This window comes from Hemiscyllium ocellatum, chromosome 9 (genome assembly GCF_020745735.1).
Source record: "Hemiscyllium ocellatum isolate sHemOce1 chromosome 9, sHemOce1.pat.X.cur, whole genome shotgun sequence".
In the NCBI taxonomy this organism is placed as follows: Eukaryota; Metazoa; Chordata; class Chondrichthyes; order Orectolobiformes; family Hemiscylliidae; genus Hemiscyllium; species Hemiscyllium ocellatum.
The window spans coordinates 116,312,832-116,333,246 of NC_083409.1; the positions used below are offsets into that span (position 1 = coordinate 116,312,832).

At 45.2% G+C, this 20,415-nt stretch overlaps 1 protein-coding gene across 1 annotated transcript in view; it reads right to left on the reverse strand.

Moving 5' to 3' along the window:
- The window catches only part of henmt1 (HEN methyltransferase 1), a 94,691-nt gene extending 78,847 nt beyond the window's left edge, over positions 1–15,844 (reverse strand). Inside the window, exons 1-2 of the mRNA XM_060830034.1 lie at positions 15,811–15,844; positions 1,061–1,120 (exon numbers count right to left, since the gene is read on the reverse strand). Of these exons, the coding sequence (XP_060686017.1) occupies positions 1,061–1,112 (52 nt within the window). The 5' untranslated portion in view covers positions 1,113–1,120; positions 15,811–15,844. The remainder of the gene's footprint in view (positions 1–1,060; positions 1,121–15,810) is intronic.
- Positions 15,845–20,415: the final 4,571 nt, after the last annotated feature.

The following is a 20,415-nucleotide window of genomic DNA, read 5'->3' on the forward strand; positions in this document are numbered from 1 at the left end:
GGCTGCTGATCCAAGAAACAACTGCATGAAAGAAGCAGGTCCTTGCTGATCATCTCTGACATCTCGTCTGTAGGACCCTGTGTTTGAATTTACCTTTTGTGCCAAGGGGTGTTTATAAGAATTGTGGCAAGTATAAGAATGGCATCATTAAGTGGGGATGGTCTGTTGGATTTTTGGCTAAGTTAAATTAGTCAGTATGCTATTCTCTTTTGTTTGTGTTTCATTCAGCAATCTTATAGATAAAAATTCTATTCTGTTTAAAACTTAGCGATTTGACCAGCTGCATCTCTCCTGAACATCCCTGTTATACTTGCTTAAAACAACTAGCAAAGTTAGGGTCTGGGCTACATTCTTGAACAGTTTTGAGAGGGTCTGGCCTGGTCCATAACAGATTGGGGCTCATCTGGGATTTGTTTTGTAATTCCAAACTGGGATTAGGGTTGTCGGGCTTGAAAGACTTGAAAGTGTCTTTTGTTCCCGGTATTGAATTTGGTTGGTTTAAACAGCGCTTGGGATAGCAATGGCTCTTTCAGTCACCAAACATTTTCTGAAGGTGGAATAAGTGACTTTGGGGGGTTTGCAAAAGGTGATCAAGGCCAAACTACTGGAATTAGCAGACAAACTGAAGTCTCCTTCCGTGAGGAAAAGAGAGATAATTAAAGCAATAGGTCAACATTTAAATTTGCTGGAAACCCCATCAGAATCTTTAGAGATGGCTAAATTTCAATTGAAAATGAAGCAAAAGACAAGGAAAGGAAAACAGAAATGAAACAGTTTGAACTACAATTAAAAGCAGAACAGTGCAGAAAAGAAATTGGCACTTCGACAGGAGTTCAAAAATTCACTTTCTGAAGTAGTGAGAACCACTATGGAAGAGCAGAGAGTCAAAACAGTAAGATTAGCAGCTGAAATGGCTGATGGTTATGAGTTGGTCCATAAATCAAAGTTTGGCTTCCAAAATCAATTTCAATTAGTGAGAGGTAGAATTTGGGGGAAAAAGAGAAATCCTCACCTGGAAAGGGAAAGGTAAGTCTCGGTGAAGATCCGAAGGATAACTTACCACAGGTAAAATGGAAACCCTTGAAGGGGAAACAGAAGTTGAAAAGCTCCATTGTTTTCACTGCAATAAAGTAGGACATGTGAAATCAGAGTTGGTGGGTTAAGAAAAGCACTGGGAAGCCAGGCTATTCCACAAAATACATAGGAGAAAGTGAGGACTGCAGATGCTGGTGTACCAGAGTTGAAAAATGTGGTGCTAGGAAAACACCACAAAATGTGGTGCTAGAAAAAAATGTGGCCCTAGCCCTAATCCTAACTCTCCTTCCAATCCTCCCACTTCCTCCAAACCAAAGGAGTAGCCATGGGCACCCGCATGGGCCCCAGCTATGCCTGGCTCTTTCGTCGGATATGTGGAACAGTCCACCTTCCGCAGCTACACTGGCACCACCTTTTCCTCCGCTACATCGATGATTATATTGGCGCTACCTCACATTTTTCTCACATCACCCTTCCTTTTTTTTGCACATCACTTTAAATCTATGCCCTCTTGTTCTTATGTCTTTTACAAGCAGGACCAGCTTCTCCCTATCCTATCCAGTTTGCTCAAGATTTTGGAAATCTCTATTAAACCTGTTGTGGTTCTGTTCGCCGAGCTGGAAGTTTTTGCTGCAAACGTTTCGTTCCCTGGCTAGGGAACATCATCAGTGCTACTGGAGCCTCCTGTGAAGCGCTGCTGTGATGTTTCTTCCGGTATTTATAGTGGTTTGTTCTTGCCGCTTCCGGGTGTCAGTTTCAGCTGTAGTAGTTTGTATGTGGGGTCCAGGTCGATGTGTCTGTTGATGGATGTTCTTGCCGCTTAAGCGGCAAGAACAAACCACTATAAATACCGGAAGAAACATCACAGCAGCACTTCACAGGAGGGTCCAATAGCACTGATGATGTTCCCTAGCCAGGGAACGAAACGTTTGCAGCAAAAACTTCCAGCTCGGCGAACAGAACCACAACAACGGACACCCGAGCTACAAATCTTCAACCAGACTCTATTAAACCTGCTCTCAGCCTCCTACTCTCAAAGGAAAACGGTCCCAACTTTTATAATCTATGCTCGTAACTTAAGTTTCTTGTTCCTGGAACCTTTTTATAAATTGCTTCTGCATTCTCTCTGATGTTTCACATCTTACCTCGAGACCGGTACCCTCAATCGTATACAGTACTCCAGCTGCAGTCAAACAGGTGTCTTAGACAAATTCAAAATCACCTCATTGCTCAACATCATCAATGCAACTAACTTACCATTACAGGACAGGTCAACCAGAGATACATAAGGTAACTCTTGGAAGGCTGGTTTTCAGGATGATGGATTCAAGATTGCTGACACCATTGAATGTCATGGGGCAGTGGTTCGATTTTCTTTTATTGCAGATGGTCATTACTTGGCATTTGTGAGGTGTGAATGTGACTTGCTGTTTTCAGCCGAAGTCAGGATATTGTCCAGATCTTGTTGCATTTGAACTGCTTCAGTATGAGTTGTCATGAATGGTGCTGAACATTGTGCAACCATTGGCAAATATCCCCTTTTCTGGCCTTATGATGGAACAAAGGCCTTTGGTGAAGCAGCTAAAGATGGTTGAGCTTAGGGCACTATCTTGAAGAACTCTTGCAGAACTGCCCAGAGTTAAAATAACTGATCTCCAACAGAGACAACCATTTTCTCAGTGCCGTGTGTAACTCCAATCAGTGGGGAGTTGCCCACTGTTACCCTCTGCCAGTTTTGCTTGTGCTCCTTGACGCCACACTTGGTCAACTGCAGCCATGATATCAAGGGCTGTCACTCTCACCTCACCTCTGGAATTCAGCTCTTTTGTCCATGTTTGAACAAAGGAGAAAGTGGGGACTGCAGATGCTGGAGAATCAGAGTTGAAAAGTGTGGGAACATTCGTCAGGAAAGTCTGTTTTAACAAAGTCTGAAATGAGGTGAGGAACTAAGTGGCCATGATGAATCCCAAACAGGACGTCATAGAGCAATGCTGAACAGATGCATATTTAGATGTATTTTGTGGTGTTTCCCAGTTTTTATTCAGGGGTATATCTCAGTGTGCAATATGGTTTTTCCCAGCATATTTTGCTGTGTTTCCCATCTTATACTTAAGAGTATTTTCCATTGTATATTTAGACATTTGTCAGTATATATTCTGATGTAAACTAAGGTTTTATCCAGTGCACATGAAGATTATTTCTCAGCATATATTTAGAAGTACATGGAACAATACATCGATGACATCACTTCTGCCCCCATCATGACCACTTTCGCCCCTCAGGAGTCCTCATGCACCACACGTGACATCACTTCTGCCCCCAAAGTCATCGCTGACATCACACGCTCAGAGACTTCCACCCCCCCCCACAATGTTCGCCACCACTTCTGCCCCCACCAACACCACACCACTCATCTGCATTCTGCTGACACGCCCCCCCCCCCCACAGATCCAACTGTCACCATCCCCGCCCCCCAGAATCCTGAGGGGAACATCATCCCTGTTCATGACTCCACCCCTATTTCTCCTACCACCACGCCCACTCCAGTGACAGGCTCTGTCCCACTCCCAGCTCCAGCCCTACCCCAGGTCCTAGCTCCCTGCCCTGCCGAGTTTTCACCATTCCCCCAGATCTCCCCCTTACTGAGGACAAACGATCAGTCCTCAGCAAAGGCCTTAACTTTATCCCCTTCCGTCAACGCATCAATGAATTTAATATGCATCATGATGTTGAACATTTCTTCCGCCGCCTCCACCTCCGAGCTTACTTTCACAATCAGGATTTCCGCTGACCTTCTGAGGACCCCTTCCCCCACCTCCAACACACTCCATCGACCTGGATACCTCTCTCTGGCCTATTACCCACCCTCGACCTCTTCATTTCCAACTACCGCCAAGACATTAATTGCCTCAACCTGTCCAGCCCCCTCCCCCACTCCAACCTCTCACCCTCACAACGCGCAGCCCTCCACTCCCTCTGCTCCAATCCCAACCTCACCATCAAGCCAGCGGATAAAGGGGGTGGAGTGGTAGTTTGGCGCACTGACCTCTACACTGCTGAAGCTAAACACCAACTCGAGGAGACCTCTTCATACCACCCCCTCAACCATGACCCCATCACCAAACCATCATCTCCCAGACCATACAGAACCTCATCACCTCAGCAGCTCTCCCATCCACAGCTTTCAACTTTGTAGTCTGGGAATCCAGCACTGCCTGGTTCCACCTCCTTCCCAAGATCCACAAGCCTGACCACTCTGACTAACCCATTGTCTCAGCATGCTCCTGCCCCACCAAACTCATCTCTACCTACCTCAACACTGTTCTATCCCCCCCAGTCCAGGAACTCCCCACATACGTTCGAGAGACCACCCACGCCCTCCACTTCCTCCAAGACTTCTGTTTCCCAGCCCCCCAATGCCTCATCTTCACTATGGACATCCAAACCCTCTTCACCTCCATTCACCATGACCAGGGCATCCAAGCCCTCCATTTTTTCCTCTTCTGATGTCCCCAACAGTACCATTCCACTGACACTCTCATTCATTTGGCTGAACTGCTCCTCACCCTAAACAATTTCACCTTCGAATCCTCTCACTTCCTCCAGCCCAAAGGGGTCACCATGGGCACCTCTGTGGGACCCAGCTATGCCTGTCTCTTTGTCAGCTATGTAGAACAGTCCACCTTCCGTAGTTACACCAGCACCACTCCCCACCTCTTCCTCAGCTACACTGATGACTGTATCAGCACCACCTTGTGCTCCCGTGAGGAGGTTCAGCACTTCACTAACTTCACAAACACATTCCACCCCAACCTTAAATTCACCTGGATCATCTCTGACACCTCCCTCCCCTTCTTGGACCTCTCCATCTCCACTAATGACGACTGACTTGACAGTGACTTGTTTTTTACAACCACATCGACTCCCACAGCTACCTGGATTACACCTCTTCCCACCCTACCTCCTGCAAAAATGCCATCCTGTATTCTCAATTCCTCCGCCTCCGCCATATCTGCTCCCAGGAGGACCAGTTCCAACACAGAACACACCAGATGACCTCCTTCCTTAGAGATACAATTTCCCTTCCAACGCATCTCATCCACATCCCACACCTTCACCCTCAAACCCCATCCCTCCAACCATAACAAGGACAGAACCCTGCCGGTCCTCACTTTTCACCCTACCAACCTTCACATAAACTGCATCCGCTGACATTTCCGCCACCTCCAAATGGACCCCAATACCAGAGATATATTTTCCTCCCCACCCCTTTCTGCTTTCCACAAAGCCCATTCCCTCCGTGACTACCTGGTTAGGTGCATGACCCCCAACAACCCACCCTCCCATCCTGGCACCTTCCCCTGCCACTGCAGGAATTGCAAAACCTGCGCCCACACCTCCTCCCTCACCTCAATCCAAGGCCCTAAAGGAACCTTCCATATCCATCAAAGTTTCAAGCTCCATTCCTGATGAAGGGCTTTTGCCCAAAACGTCGATTTTCCTGCTCCTCGGATGCTGCCTGACCTGCTGTGCTTTTCCAGCACCACTCTCATCTAAACTCTGGTTTCCAGCATCTGCAGTCCTCACTTTTGCCATAGAACAATACATCAGAGCAACAGGCCTAAAAGGAGAAGCTGCCAGAAAAGCTCAGCAGGTCTGGCAGCATCTGTGAAGGGCAATCAAAGTTAACGTTTCAAGTCCAGTGACCTCAGAACCAGAAAGGGTCATCAGACCTCAAGCATGAACTTTGAATTTTCTTCATGGATGCTGCCAGACCTGCTGAACTTTTCTAGCAACTTGCTTTTGTTTCTGATTTACGGCATCCACAGTTCTTTTGATTCTTATTTTTTATAGAGGAATAGGCCCTTTGGCCCACGATGTTGTGCCGAACATGACGCCAAGTTAAACTAACCCCTTCTGCATACCCATGACCCATATCCTTACATTCCTTCTTTATTCATGTGCTTATTTAAAAGTCCCCATCATATCTGCCTCCACCACCACCCCCAGCAGCATGTTCCAGGCACCTACCACTGTCAATAAACAAACTTGCCCCTCATGTCTCCTTTGGACTTTCCTTCTCTTCCATTAAATGCATGCCCCTTTTTATTAGACATTTCAACTCTGAGAAAAAGGTTCTGACCATCAACCCTTTTTAAAGATGTTTATCAGGGCTGCCCCAGCCTCCACTGGTTCAGATAAAACAACCCAACTCTGTCTAGACTTTCTTTATAGCTCATACCTGCTAATCCAGGCAGCATCCTGGTAAAGCCTGTTCTGCACCCTCTCCACATCATTCCTGTAACGTGGTGACCAGAATTGAACACAACACTCCAAACGTGGCGAAATAAAATTTTTTATAAAGCAACTATGATGTTAAAGAGTTCATTTGCTCTGCTGATATGCAAGAAACTGAATGCCCTGAGGGTAGGGTGTCTTATGGGTGGAATGTGGGAGGTTTATTTTCCCATCCCTTGTCATTGAGAGCCATTTGCATCATCATCTATTCAGAAGTCAGTTGGAACATTGCAATTGAAATTCTGACCGCATCCTATAGTTACAAAACAAATACAATTCACACCAGATCTGACCATGAAGGGATAGAGTCATAGAGATGTACAGCATGGAAACAGACCCTTCGATCTAACCCCACACCGACCAAATATCCCAACTCAATCTAGTCCCACCTACCAGTGCCCGGTTCATATCCTTCCAAAGCCTTTCTATTCATATACCCATCCAAATGCCTTTTAAATGTTGTAATTGTACCAGCCTCCACCACTTCCTTTGGCAGCTCATTTCATACCTATGTGTGAAAATGTTGCCCCTTAGGTCTCTTTTATATCTTTCCCCTCTCACCCTAAACCTATGCCCTCTAGTTCTGGACTCCCCGACCCCAGGGAAAAGATTTTGTCTATTTACCCTATCCATGCCCCTCATAATTTTGTAAACCTCTGTAAGGTCACCCCTCAGCCTCTGAGGCTCCAGGGAAAACAGCCCCAGCCTGTTCAGCCTCTCCCTATAGCTCAAATCCTCCAACCCTAGCAAGATCCTTGTAGATATTTTCTGAACCCTTTCAAGTTTCACAACATCTTTCCAATAGGAAGGAGACCAGAATTGCATGCAATATTCCAGCAGTGGCCTAACTAATGTTGATTCGCATTACATTGGATCTGGAGATGAAGTGGTCACTGCATCATATCTTGAGCAGCATGTGACTGTAGGGAGTGGCCAGAGTACCTGTAAGCATTAGAAACTAACCTGTATAAAGGGGATGTGTTTTCTTTGTTCGGGGCCTCTTTGACTCAACTTTGCACACCTGCGAGGAGGGTTGGGTGGGGGTCACCTAACTTGTACGGGCTTTGATAAACTTTAACTGTTTGTAGAAGTTGGTGTGCGCGAATTGCATCTCGGGATGCGAAACCTCGAGAAAAGAACCTAACACAGCAACATGACATCCTGACTCTTGTACTCAATTCTTCAACCAATAAAAACAAACAAGTCATAAGCCTTCTTTGCTACCCTATTCACTTGAGTGGCCACTTTCAGGGAGGTCTGGAATAGGACACCAAGATTGCTCTGTACATCAATGCTATTAAGGTTCCTGGCATTAATTGTATACTTTCTTTTAACATTTGATCTCCGAAAATGCAATAGCTCACACTTACTCAGATTAAATTCCATCTGCCAATTCCCCACCCATAACTGTAACTGATCCATATCTCGCTGTATCCTTTGACAACCTTCCACACTATCCACAATTCCCACCCTTCCACTACCCTCTTTTTTCCTATGGGCAAGCCAATTCTGTATCTAAACAGCCAAGTCACCATGGATCACATGCATCTTCTTGATAAACCTGTGAGGGACTTTGTTGAAAGCCTTACTAAAATCCAAGTCGACACCATCCACTGCTCCACCATCAACCATCATCATGACCTATTCAAAACAATCAATCAAGTTAGTAAGATATGACTTGTCCTACACAAAGCCATGCTGACTGTCCCTAATTAGGTCATGTATTTCCAAATGCGCATAAATCCTATCCCGAAGAATGCTCTTCAATAGGTTCCCAACCACAGGTGTGAGACTCACCAGTCTATATTTTCCTGGATTGTCCCTATTTCCCTTCTTGAACAGAGGACCAATATTAGCTACTTGCCAGTCCTCAGAGACCTCTCCAGTGGCTGGAGAAGATACAAAGATCTTGGTCAATGCCTCAGCAATCTTTTCTTGGGTGTCTCTCAATAACCTGGTGTAGATACCATCGGGCCCTGATAACATGTTCTTCAAGAGACCTAACACCATTTCTTCCTTGACCTCAAAATGCTGATAGTGCTGGACAGGTTTGACTCACTGAGGCAAGGAAAGGATGGTAGGTTGAACTTTAGGTGACAAGGGATGTGAAACATCTAGAGGAAGAAGGAAGCTTATTTAAGGTCGAGGAAGCAAGGATCAGACAGCGCTTTAAAGAGTTACAAGGTAGTCAGGAGGGAACTGAAGAATGGAGTTGGGACAGCGACAAAGGGGCATGAAAAACCTTAGCATGTAGAATTAAGGAAAACCCTAAGGCATTCTTCACTTATGTGAGGAACAAGATGGCCAGAGTGAGAGTAGGGTCGATCAGGGATAATGAAGGGAACTTGTACCTAGAGTCAGAGGAGGTAAGGGAGGTCCTTAATGAATACTCTGCTTCAGTATTCAGTACTGAGAGGGACCTTGACGTCTCTGAGGACAGCATGAAACAGACTGATATGCTCGAACAGGTTGGTGCTAATAAGGAGGAGGTGTTGAAAATTTTTTTAAAAATAGATAAATCCCCTAGGTCAGAGGATTACTTGGAAAACTATAGTTTGATTAGAGATAGTCATGCCTCACACACCCTATTGAACTCTTTGAGAATGATGTAACAAAACATATTGATGAAGATAGAGAAGTGGATGTGGCGTACATGGATTTTACCAACGCATTTGATAAGGTTCTCCAAGGTAAGCTTATTTAGAAGGTAAGGAGCCATGTACTTACAGGGAAATCTGACCGTCTGCATACAGATTTGGCTGGCCCATAGAAGACAGAGGGTGATGATAGATGGAAAGCATTCAGCCTGGAACTCAGTGAACAGTGATCAGTTCTGCAGGGATCAGTTCTGGGACCTCTGCTCATTGTGATTTGGATAAGTGACTTGGATGAGGAAGTGGAAGTGTGGGTTAGTAAGTTTGCCAATGACACAAAGGTTGGAGGAGTTGTGGGTTGTGTGGAAGGCAGTTGTAGGTTGCAATGGGACATTGACAGGATGCAGAACTAGGCTAATAAGTGGCAGATCGAGTTCAACCTGGAAAAGTGATTCACTTTGGAAGGTCAAATTTGAATGTAGAGTACAAGGTTAAAGGCAGGATTCTTTGCAGAGTGGAGGAACAAAGGGAACTTGGGATCCATGTCCATAGATCCCTCAAAGTTGCTACTCAAGTTGAGAGCATTGTTAAGAAGGCGTATGGTGTCTTGGCTTTTATTAGCAGGTGAAGTGAGTTTAAGAGCAGCAAGGTTATGGTGGAGTTCTATATAGCCTTGGGTCGACCACACTTGGAATAGTGTGTTCAGTTCTGGTCGCCTCATTTTAGGAAAGACGTGGAAGCTTTAGAGAGGATGCAGAGGAAATTTCCCAGGGTGCTACCTGGACTGGAAGAAAGGTTGGGTGAGCTAGGATTTTTTTCATTGGAATAATGGAGGATGAGATAGAGGAATACATGATGCGGCACGGTAGCTCAGTTGTTAGCACTGCTGCCTCACAGGGTCCCAGGTTCGATTCCAACCTTGGGTGACTGTCTGTGTGGAGTTTCACATTCTCCCATCGTCTGCGTGGGTTTCCTTCGGGTGCTCCGATTTCCTCCCACAGCCCAAAGATGTGCAGGTTAGGTGAATTGGCCATGCTAAATTGCCCATACTGTTAGCTGCATTAGTCAGAGGGAAATTGATCCGGGTGGGTTACTCTTCGAAGGGTCGGTGTGGACTTATTGGGCCAAAGGGCCTGTTTCCACACTGTAGGGAATCTAATCTAAAAGATGATGAGAGGCAAAGATAGGGTGAATAACCAGAGACTTATTCCAGTGGTGGAAATGTCTATCACAATGGGACACAATTTTACAGTGATTGGAGGAAGGTTTTGGGGAGAGGACATAGAATAGAATAGACATAGAATCCGTATAGCGTGGAAACAGGTCATTTGGGCCAACAAGCCCACACTGACCTTCCAAAGAGTAACCCACCCAGACCCATTCCCCTCCCCTATTATTCTACATTTACCCCTGACTAATGCACCTAATCTAAACATCCCTGAATACTATGGGCAATTTCACATGGCCAATTCACCTAACTGCACATCTTTGGAATGTGGGAGGAAATCAGAGGACCCGAAGGAAACCCATGCAGGCACAGGGAGAACTACACATAGACAGTCACCCGAGGCTGGAATTGAACATGGTTCCCCGGCGCTGTAAGACAGCAGTACTACCCATGAGCCACTGAGATTTCAGAAGCAAGATTGTTACACACAGTGCCTGGAATGCACTGTCAGCAGTGGTAGTAAAGTCAGATACATTAGGGACAATTAAGCGACTCTTGGACAGGCACATAGAAGATAGTGCAACGAAGGTCATTTAGGTTAGTCTGATCTTAGGGTAGGATAAAAGGCTGGCACAACATTGGGAGCTGAGGGGCCTGTACTGTTGTATGTTCTACATTAATATTGGGGCAGTTAATGTCACCACTCCGACAACCCTGTTGTTTTTGCATCTTACCATAATTTGTGTATATATTTGTTCCCCAATGTCTCAGTGGCTGTTATGGGGGCCTACAGTATAATCCCATGAGAGTGATTGCACTCATGTTATTTTTGAGCTCTACCTGTATTACTTCAGTTGAACAGTAAGGCAATACGGGCAGAGCTCAGAAATAGGAAGCATGCAATAACAATGTTGGGGCTGTACTACAGGTCTCCCAATAACAAACGTGAGATAGAGGTACAAACGTAGAGAGATCATAGAAAGGCATAGGAGCAACAGGGTAGTGATAATAGGAGATTTTAACTTTCCCAACATTGACTGGAAATTCACTTAGTGTTAGAGGATTGGATGGAGCAGAATTTGTAAGGAATATCAGGGGGTTTTCTACAGCAGTATGTAAAGGGAAGGAGCCATACTGGATCGAATGTTGAAGAATGAGCCCAGCCAGGTGGTTGAAGTTTGAGTGGGGGATTACTTTGGGAATAGTGATCACGATTCCATAAGTTTTAGCATATTCATGGACAAAGACGAAAGGGTCCTAAATTGGGGGAAAGGAGTTTTTGAGTACAAGAGTTGGTAGGTCATGTTACAATGAGAGGTTGGAAAGAAAGCGGTTGAGGGGTGACCTGAATGAGGCCTACAAAATCATGACAGTTGTAGACAGGGTAGATAGCAAGAAACATTTTCCCATAGTGGAGGACTCAATTACTAGGGGTTACAAGTTCAAAGTGAGAGGGGAAAAGTTTAGGGGACATATAAGCGGAAAGTTCTTTACGCAGACGGTGGTGGATGCCTGGAATGCATTGCCAAAGGAGGTGGTAAGGGTGGGAATGATAGCGTCATTTAAGATGTATCTAGACAGATACATGAATGGACGGGGAGCAAAGGGATACAGATCCTTAGAAAATGGACAGCAGATTTAGATAGAGGATATGGATGTGCACAGAGTTGGAGGGCCGAAGGGCCTATTCCTGTGCTTTAATGTTTTTTGTTTATTCTTTGGATGAGACCGCCAGTAAAAGCGGCACGGTGGCACAGTGGTTAGCACTGCTGCCTCACAGTGCCAGAGACCCGGGTTCAATTCCTGTCTCAGGCAACTCTCTGTGTTGAGTTTGCACATTTTCCCCGTGTCTGAGTAGGTGTGCTCCGGTTTCCTCCCACAGTCCAAAATGTGCAGGTTAGATGAATTGGCCATGCTAAAGTGACCGTAGTATTAGTTGAAGGGGTAAATATAGAGGAATGGGTCTGGGTGGGTTGCTCTTCGGAGGGTCGGTGTGGACTTGTTAGGCCAAAGGGCCTGTTTCTACACTGTAAGTAATCTAAATATCCCTTTACTCCAGTACACCCTCTGAGTGCAGCTGCGCCATTCTCCCCTGATCAATATAATTCCTTCATCCCTTTCACCTCCCTCTCTGCCTCATTTAAAACATCAAAACCCTAGAATGTTGAGCAGCCAGTTCTGCCCCTCTCAACCAGGTCTCTGTAATGGCCATAATGTCATATTCCCCATGTACTGATGTAGGCTCTAAGCTCATCTGCCTTACCCATAATACTCCTTGTGTTGAAATGAACACGCTTCAGCCATGCAACCTGACTGTGTGCATTAACCTGTCCTTCCTTTCAGACTTTCTGTCATAACATCTACATTGCCCTCAATCTCTCCACTTGCGGATCTGCTGATCTGGTCCCTGCCACTAGTTTAACCTCTCCTGAGTAGCATGAATGATCTTCCCTGTAACGACTTTTGTTCCCTTCCAGTTTAGGTGCAACACCACATCCCCCCCACTCTCCTCCCCCCACCCTACTCTCCCCCCCACAATCCCCCACTCCATTCTACCCACCCATTCCTCCCCAACTCCTCCCCCCCACCCCAGACTTTATTCCTTCATTGCCCAACCACCTGATGAAGCAGCAGTGCTTCGAAAGCTAGTGCTTCTAAATAAACCTGTTGAACTACAACCTGGTGTTGTGTGATTTTTTAAAGATATACACATGGCAATATGATGCTTTGCTATAACAGAAACCTGGCAAAATTGGCAACTTAATATCTCTGGATATAGAATTTTCAGGCGGGATAGAGACATTGACCATAAAAGGAAGGGGAGGTAGCAGTATTGGTTAAAGCGTCAATTATAGTTGTCAGAAGAGAAGATATGGAGTTGTTTGCCGGTTCGCCAAGCCAGTTGATTTTTTTTTGCAAATGTTTCATTCCCCCTTCTGAGTGATATCTTCAGCACTGTGTAGCCTCCGAATGAAGCGAACCGACAACTCCAACCACAACCCGAGCTACAGATCTTCACAAAAACTTTAAAGGGAAGATATTCTAAATGGGTTAACAAATGAGGCTTTATGGGTTGATCTTAGGAATAAAAACAGGGTAATCACACTACTAAGGAGTATATGATATAGATGTACTACAGCTTGCTATGGCAACTGCTCTGCCCAAGACTGCTAGAAATTGTGAATGCAGCCTATTATATCACGAAAACCAGCCTTCCAGCTGTATATCTCTATGACTCTACTGTCTAAACTTCCAGCTGCCTTTGGAAAGCAGCCAACATAATTAATGACTCCTCTCGCCCCAGCTATGTCTTTTCCAACCTCTTTCATTGGGCAGAAGGTACCAGCTTGAAAATACGAAGTAACATATTCAAGAACAGCTTCTTCTCCACTGTTATCAGACTTATGAATGGACTGATGTAAATTTTGCAAAATTGAAAAAAGATTTGACAGATGAGAGCTATACAGGACTGCTAATGGATAAAATCAGTGGCAATCCAGTGGGAGGCACTAAAAGATGGGCACAAAGCAGACATGTCCCGTTCAAAAATAAGAATGGCACTGCCAAATCTAGACTCCCATGGTTGTCTCGAAAAATTCAGGAAGAAGAGCTTATGCCTGAAACATCGATTCTCCTGCTCCTTTGATGCTGCCTGACCTGCTGCGCTTTTCCAGCAACACATTTTTCAGCTCTGATCTCCAGCATCTGCAGTACCCATTTTCTCCTCCGGAGTACAGACAATGCAAGGAACAAGTCAAAAAAGAAATAAGGAAATCAAAGAAAGGGCATGAAAAAATATGAGCAAGCAAAACAAAGAAAACACAATGATATTTTGCCAGTATATAAAAAGCAAAAGGATAGTGAAGGAAAAAGTGAGACCTATCAGAGCTGGAGAACTTATGTGAAGGTGCAGAGGATACGTGAAGAAGCTTAAATGAATTGTGTCTCCGTATTCGCAAAGGAAAGGGATTATGTGGATATGGTAATCAAGAGTATCAGTATTGGACAAAATAATCATAATGAGAAAGGAAGCGTTGGAGGAGTTAGAATCCTTTAAAGTGGTTAAATCGCCAGGGCTGGATGGATTGTTCTCTCGGATGTTGAAAGAAGTCAGGGAACAAATAGCAGATGCTCTGAGGATTATTTTCCAATCATCACTAGACACAGGTGAGGTACCAGAGGACTGAAGAATGCAAATGTGATTCCGATATTTGAAAATGGTACAAAGTGGTGGGTTAGTTGTAGGATCAATTCCAATAGATCAGAGAAATTGTCACTGAGAAAGCATGGACTAGTCAGCATCAGTTAGCACGGCTTTGTTGTGGGAAGGTCATGCTTTACAAACCTGACTGTGTTCTTTGAGGAAGTGAGGAGGAGGAGGACCGACAAGAGTTCTGCAATGGATTTTGGTAAGGCATTTGACAAGGTCTCATGTGGCAGACTGGTCAAAAAAGTAAAAACGCATGGCATATAGGGTAAAGTGTCAAATTTAGTCTAGGCTTGGCTTAGCAACAGCATCTGCAGTCCTCACTTTCTCTTAGTAACAGAGAAGAATGGTTGATGGAGGGCCTTGTGAATGGAATGTTATTGCAAATGGTGGTCCACAGGGCTCAATGTTGGGACCCCTGCTGTTTGTTTGATGCATTAATGATTTGGATTTGAACATGGGGTGGGGACACAACTGGCAAATTTGTAGACAACACAAAAATTGGCCATGTCGTGGATAGTGTTGAGGATAGCTGTAAACTCCAAAATGATCATATGTAGCTTGGTGGTGTGCGCAGCAAATTGGCAGGAGTTCAATTCTGAGAATGTGAGGTAATGCATATAGGGAAGTCAAACAGTAAAAGGGAACATACTATAAACAGGAATATACCAAGAGGGGCAGATGAAGCAAGAAATCCTGTTGTGTAAGTGCCCAGGTCCCTTAAGTTAGCAGTACAGATAGATAAAGTTGTAAAGAAGTTACATTGAATGTTCCCCTTCATTTGCAGAAGTACAGAATACAGAAATAGGGAAAAATGATAAAACTGTGCAAGACACTGGTAAGGCCACAGCTAGTGTATTGTGCACCATTCTGGTTGCCACATTACAGAAGAGACACAATTACTCTGGAAAGCATGTAGAAAAGATTTACTGGAACTGTAGCTACGGGGGGGGGGGGGGGGGGGTAAGGCTGTTTTCCTTGGAATAGAGAAGGCCAAAGGGTAACATGATTGAGTTATATAAAATTTTGAGGACTAGATATAGAATAAACAGGAGGAACCATCTTGGTAGTGAGTTCAAAGGCCAGGAGTAATAGATTCAAGCGAAATGACATAAGAATTAGAGAGGTCCCAAGGAAAAACATTTTTTTAGCAGAGGGTGGTGGGTGTTTGGACTTTGCTGATCGAGGCAGAAACCAGAAACATTTTCAAAAAGGATCTGCATCTAAAGTGCTGTAAAAGCTGCAGGGCTATGGGCCGTGTGGAAGAAGATGGGATTGTAAAGGGCATCTCGGTGTCTATGGGACGGCATGGACGAGATGGGCTGAATGGCCACCTTGTATGCTGTATCATATCTACGGTTCTATAAGTGTTTCTCGGTGTACGCTTCAATATACATTGTTAGTGTTTTTATTCACAACGTATGGGTGTACGCTATGGGGTTCCCGGTGATATCCACAGGTAAGGTGTACGCTGGTGATTCCCAGCGTGTATTTATATTTATATTTACCGTATATTGTCGGTCTGTGGTGGTGCTGCTGATCCCGAGCACAAAACAGCGCACGCGCACTCTAACCCCCGAGGACTTAACGATGACGGTCCGTATGCATCAGACGCCGGTGAACGTCATCGCGTCCCGACGGAAGCCGAGAAGGCAGAGAGCGGCACCGTTGTCGTGAAGTGAAAACAACTCGAAACGTCCGTGGGTGCTGCCTGACCCACTGTGATCTCGAGTATCACCGGAATTTTTCTGAGGCTTAATGGACGCGAAACGATACCTTTGATTTCTACCCACAGATAATACAAGACCTACTGAGCTTCTCTGTCAATTTCTTTTTTTTGTTTCAGGATTTTACTGATTGCTTTAATAGTCTTTGTGAGGGGATTAGTGTCTTTGCTCTCACACTGTCATACTTTAAGGACAATCAGACTACTCCAACAAACAAACAAACCAACTTCAACTCTCTCTCCATTCCCTGAAGGACATGCAAATCCTGGGCCTCCTCCAACACCAAATCCAAGCTACCTGCCAACTGGAGGAAGAATGCCTCACCATCCAGCTCAGGACCCACAACCACAGAGCATTAACATTGACTTCAGTTTCCAAATCTCCCCCTCCCCACCCCCACCTCATCCTAGATCCAACCCTCCAACTCAGCACCATCCTCTTGAACTGTCCTACCTATCCATCTTCCTTCCCACCCATCTGCTGCTCCAACCTCCCCACTAACCTATCATAATTAGCACACCCCTGCCCACCCGCATCCACCTATTGCCTTCCCACCTCCTTACCCCCACCCACACCTTCCCATTTATCTCTCAGCCTCCTCCCCAATCTACATTTCCTGATTAAACACTTATGCCGGAAACGTTGACTCTCCTGCTCCCTGGATGCTGCCTGACCTGATGTGTTTTCTTCCAGCACCACGCTTTTTGACTCTGACTCTCCAGCATTTGCAATCCACACTTTCTCCTAACTACCACACGATGAAAGCAGCTAACAAGTATAAAGGATCCCATACCTATAACCAACAGGATCAACATTATATACAAAATACTATGTGAAGACTGCCAAAAGTACTACATAGGGCAAACAGGAAGGAAATTAGCCACCAGGGTACACAGACACCAACTAACCAGAAAGAGACATGACAACCTATCATTTGTATCCATGCACTCAGACAATTCAACTGGAACAACTGGGAATTATGGTATGATTCGGCTGAATTTAGAATACTGTGGACAGTTCTGGGTGCCACATTACCAAAAGGATGTGGATGCTTTGGAGAGGGTGCAGGGAAGGTTTATGAGGATGTTGCCTGGTATGGAAGGTGCTAGCTATGAAGAGAGGTTGAGTAGGTTTATTTTCACTAGAAAAAAGGAGATGGGGGAGGGGGGGATGCGGGCCTGATTGAGGTTTACAAAATCATGAAGGGTATAGACAGGGTGATAGAAACAAGCTTTTTTCCCAGGGTGAAGGATTCAATAATGAGAGGTCATGCTTTCAAGGTGAAAGGTGGAAAGTTTAAGGGGGGTACACGCGGCAAGTACTTCACACAGGTTGGTGGGCGTTTGGAACACGTTGCCAGCAGAGGTGGTAGAGGCAGGCAAAGTAGATTAATCTAAGATGTGTCTGGACAGATGCACGAGTAGGTGGGGAGCAGAGGGATACAGATGCTTAGACAGTTTAGACAGTACATTTAGATCGGCTCAGGCTTGGAGGGCCGAAGGGCCTGTTCCTGGGCTGTAAATTTTCTTTGTTTGTATTTTTTGTTCAATCCAGAACTCCAGTAACAAACATGTAGAGTAGGACTCCCTATACCAACCTCAAAGAAACAGAACCAGCCACAAAACCGGAAATGACACCACCAAGCCCAGCAGACCCAGTCACATGAATAGAAAACAACATTCTACCGGAGACACACTGATAATGTTACCTACAGTGGTGACGAAACATCTAAGATCAAACTTACCAGCTCAGTGAGCAAGTCAACAACGTGAGTGACAAATCTTCTCGAATATTCAGGAAATCCTTGCTGCAGCATATGAGATAGACAACATTGGCCGAGACATGAGTATCTGCTGTGTGTGTGGTGGTTGGTGTTACAATGTGTGATGGTAGTATCCGTGTCGATGATCTGACACATCTTGCAGAGAGTCATCACTCTTGGGAATTCATAGAGATCAGTCTCTTGAATTACTGTGTATCAACCTCAGGAATTGAGAGATCACCGTCAGGAATTTGATTTATTTATTTATTGTCACATGTTCCTAAGTTCAATGAAAAACTTAGTTTACGAATAGTACAGGCAGACCATAGTAAGCAAGAACATACAGTGACAGAGTAAAAATAAAACTTAGAGGCACACGTTATGTCACACAGAGCCCGCACTAACTAGATCAACATTAGCAAGATCAGCATTATCTGAATGTGGAGGTGATAGATTGTGATCGTGTCATGCGATTTTCAGCATTACTTGAAGTTAGAGAGTTATTTGAATTGAGAAATCATGTTCAGAATTTCTTGTACAGTATATTATCCTCAAGAGTTGACAGAGATAACCCTCGGGAATTTGCTCTGATTGACTAATAGACGGGTCGAGGCGAAAGTGAGGACTGCAGATGCTGCAGATCAGAATCAAGATTCACCATTTGGATACAGAACTGGCTGAAAGGTAGAAGACAGATGGTGGTGGTGGAGGGTTGTTTTTCAGACTGGAGTGTGACCAGTGGAGTGCCACAAGGATTGGTGCTGGGTCCACTACTTGTCATCATTTATACAAATGATTTGAATGTGAGCAGAAGAGGTATAATTAGTAAGTTTGCTGTTAACACCAAAATTGGAGGTGTGGTGAACAGTGAAGAAGGTTACCTTGGAGTAAAATGGGATCTTGATCAGATGGGCCAATGGGGTGAGAAGTGGCAGGTAGAGTTTAATTGAGATAAATGTGAGGTGCTGCATTTTGGGAAAGCAAATCTTAGCAGGACTTGTACACTTAATATAAGGCTCTAGGAAGTGTTGCCGAACAAAGAGACCTTGGAGTGCAGGTTCATAGCTCCTTGAAAGTGGAGTTGCAGGTAGGTAGGATAGTGAAGAAGGTGCTTTCCATTATTGGTCAGAGTACTGAGTACGGGAGTTGGAAGGTCATGTTGCAGATGTACAGGATATTGGTTAGGCCACTGTTGGAATATTGTGTTCAATGCTGGTCTCCTTCCCATTGGAAAGATATTGTGAAACTTGAAAAGGTTCAGAAAAGATTTACAAGGATTTGCCAGGTTTGGAGGATTTGAGCTATAGGGAGAGGCTGAACAGGCTGGGGCTGTTTTCCCTGGAGCATCAGAGGTTGAGGGGTGACCTTATAGAGGTTTATAAAATCAAGAGGGGCATGGATAGGATAAATTTGACAAATTATTTTCCCTGGTATGGGGGAGTCCAGATCTAGAGGGAATCAGTTTTGGGTGCAAGGGGAATGATATTAAAGAGACCTAAGAGGCAACTTTTTTCAGTCAGAGAGTGGTACGTGTATGGAATGAGCCGCCAAAGGAAGTGGTGGAGGCTGGTACAATTGGAACATTTAAAAGGTATCTGGATGGGTATATGAATAGGAAGGGTTTGGAGGGATATGGGCCGGGTGCTGGCAGGTGGGACTAGATTGGGTTGGGATATCTGGTTGGGATGCACAAGTTGGACCGAAGGGTCTGTTTCCATGCTGTACGTCTCCATGACTCTATGGTGCTGGAAAAGCACAGCAGGTTAGGGAGCATCCGAGGAGCAGGAAATTCGGCATTTTGGGCAGGTGCCCTTCATCAGGAATGAGGCTGGAAGCCTCCAGGATAGAGAGATAAGTGGGAAGGGGTGGATTCGGGGAAGGGTACCTTTGCCCTAGCCCCACCTTCTCCCATTTATCTCTCCACCCCGAGGCTTCCACCCTCATTCCTCCGGGAAAGTTGGTTTTCCTGCTCCTGGGATGCTGCCTGACCTGCTGTGCTTTTCCAACAGCACTCTAATCTTTGACAAACGGTCAGTTAGACTCGAAACGTCAGCTCTACAAACGATGCTGCCAGACCTGATGAGATTTTCCAACATTTTCTCCTTTAGTTTCAGATTCTAGCATCCGCAGTAATTTGCTTTTATGCATCTAATCTTAACGGACGGGTCTGCCAATGAAAATACAGAAACTGGGATGGTATTGGGTCTGGTTCTGAGGACGGGTCACTGAACCTGAAACGTTAGCTCTATTTCTCTGCACGGATGCTGCCAGACCTGCTGAGTTTTTCTAGCAATTTCTGTTTTTGTGAAAGGACTAGGAGCCCCTCACTGGGGCGGGGCTTAATGCTTGGTGAGGGAGAGAGTGAGGATCTGTTGCCGAAAGACGGTGATTGATTAGTCTGGCCTGTCGCCGATGGACGGTGATTGATTGATTGGTATGACCTGCCGCCGATAGTCGGTGATTGATTGGTATGGGCTGTCATTTAGTGACGGTGATTGATTAGTATGGCCTGTCTCAGATCACGGTGAGGGGTGGAGTCTGGGTTATAATTGCCCCGCCCACCCGTATCCTATTGGAGCGAGTTGAAGGGACGGTGCGTCAAAACAGCCCTCCCCGAACAGCGG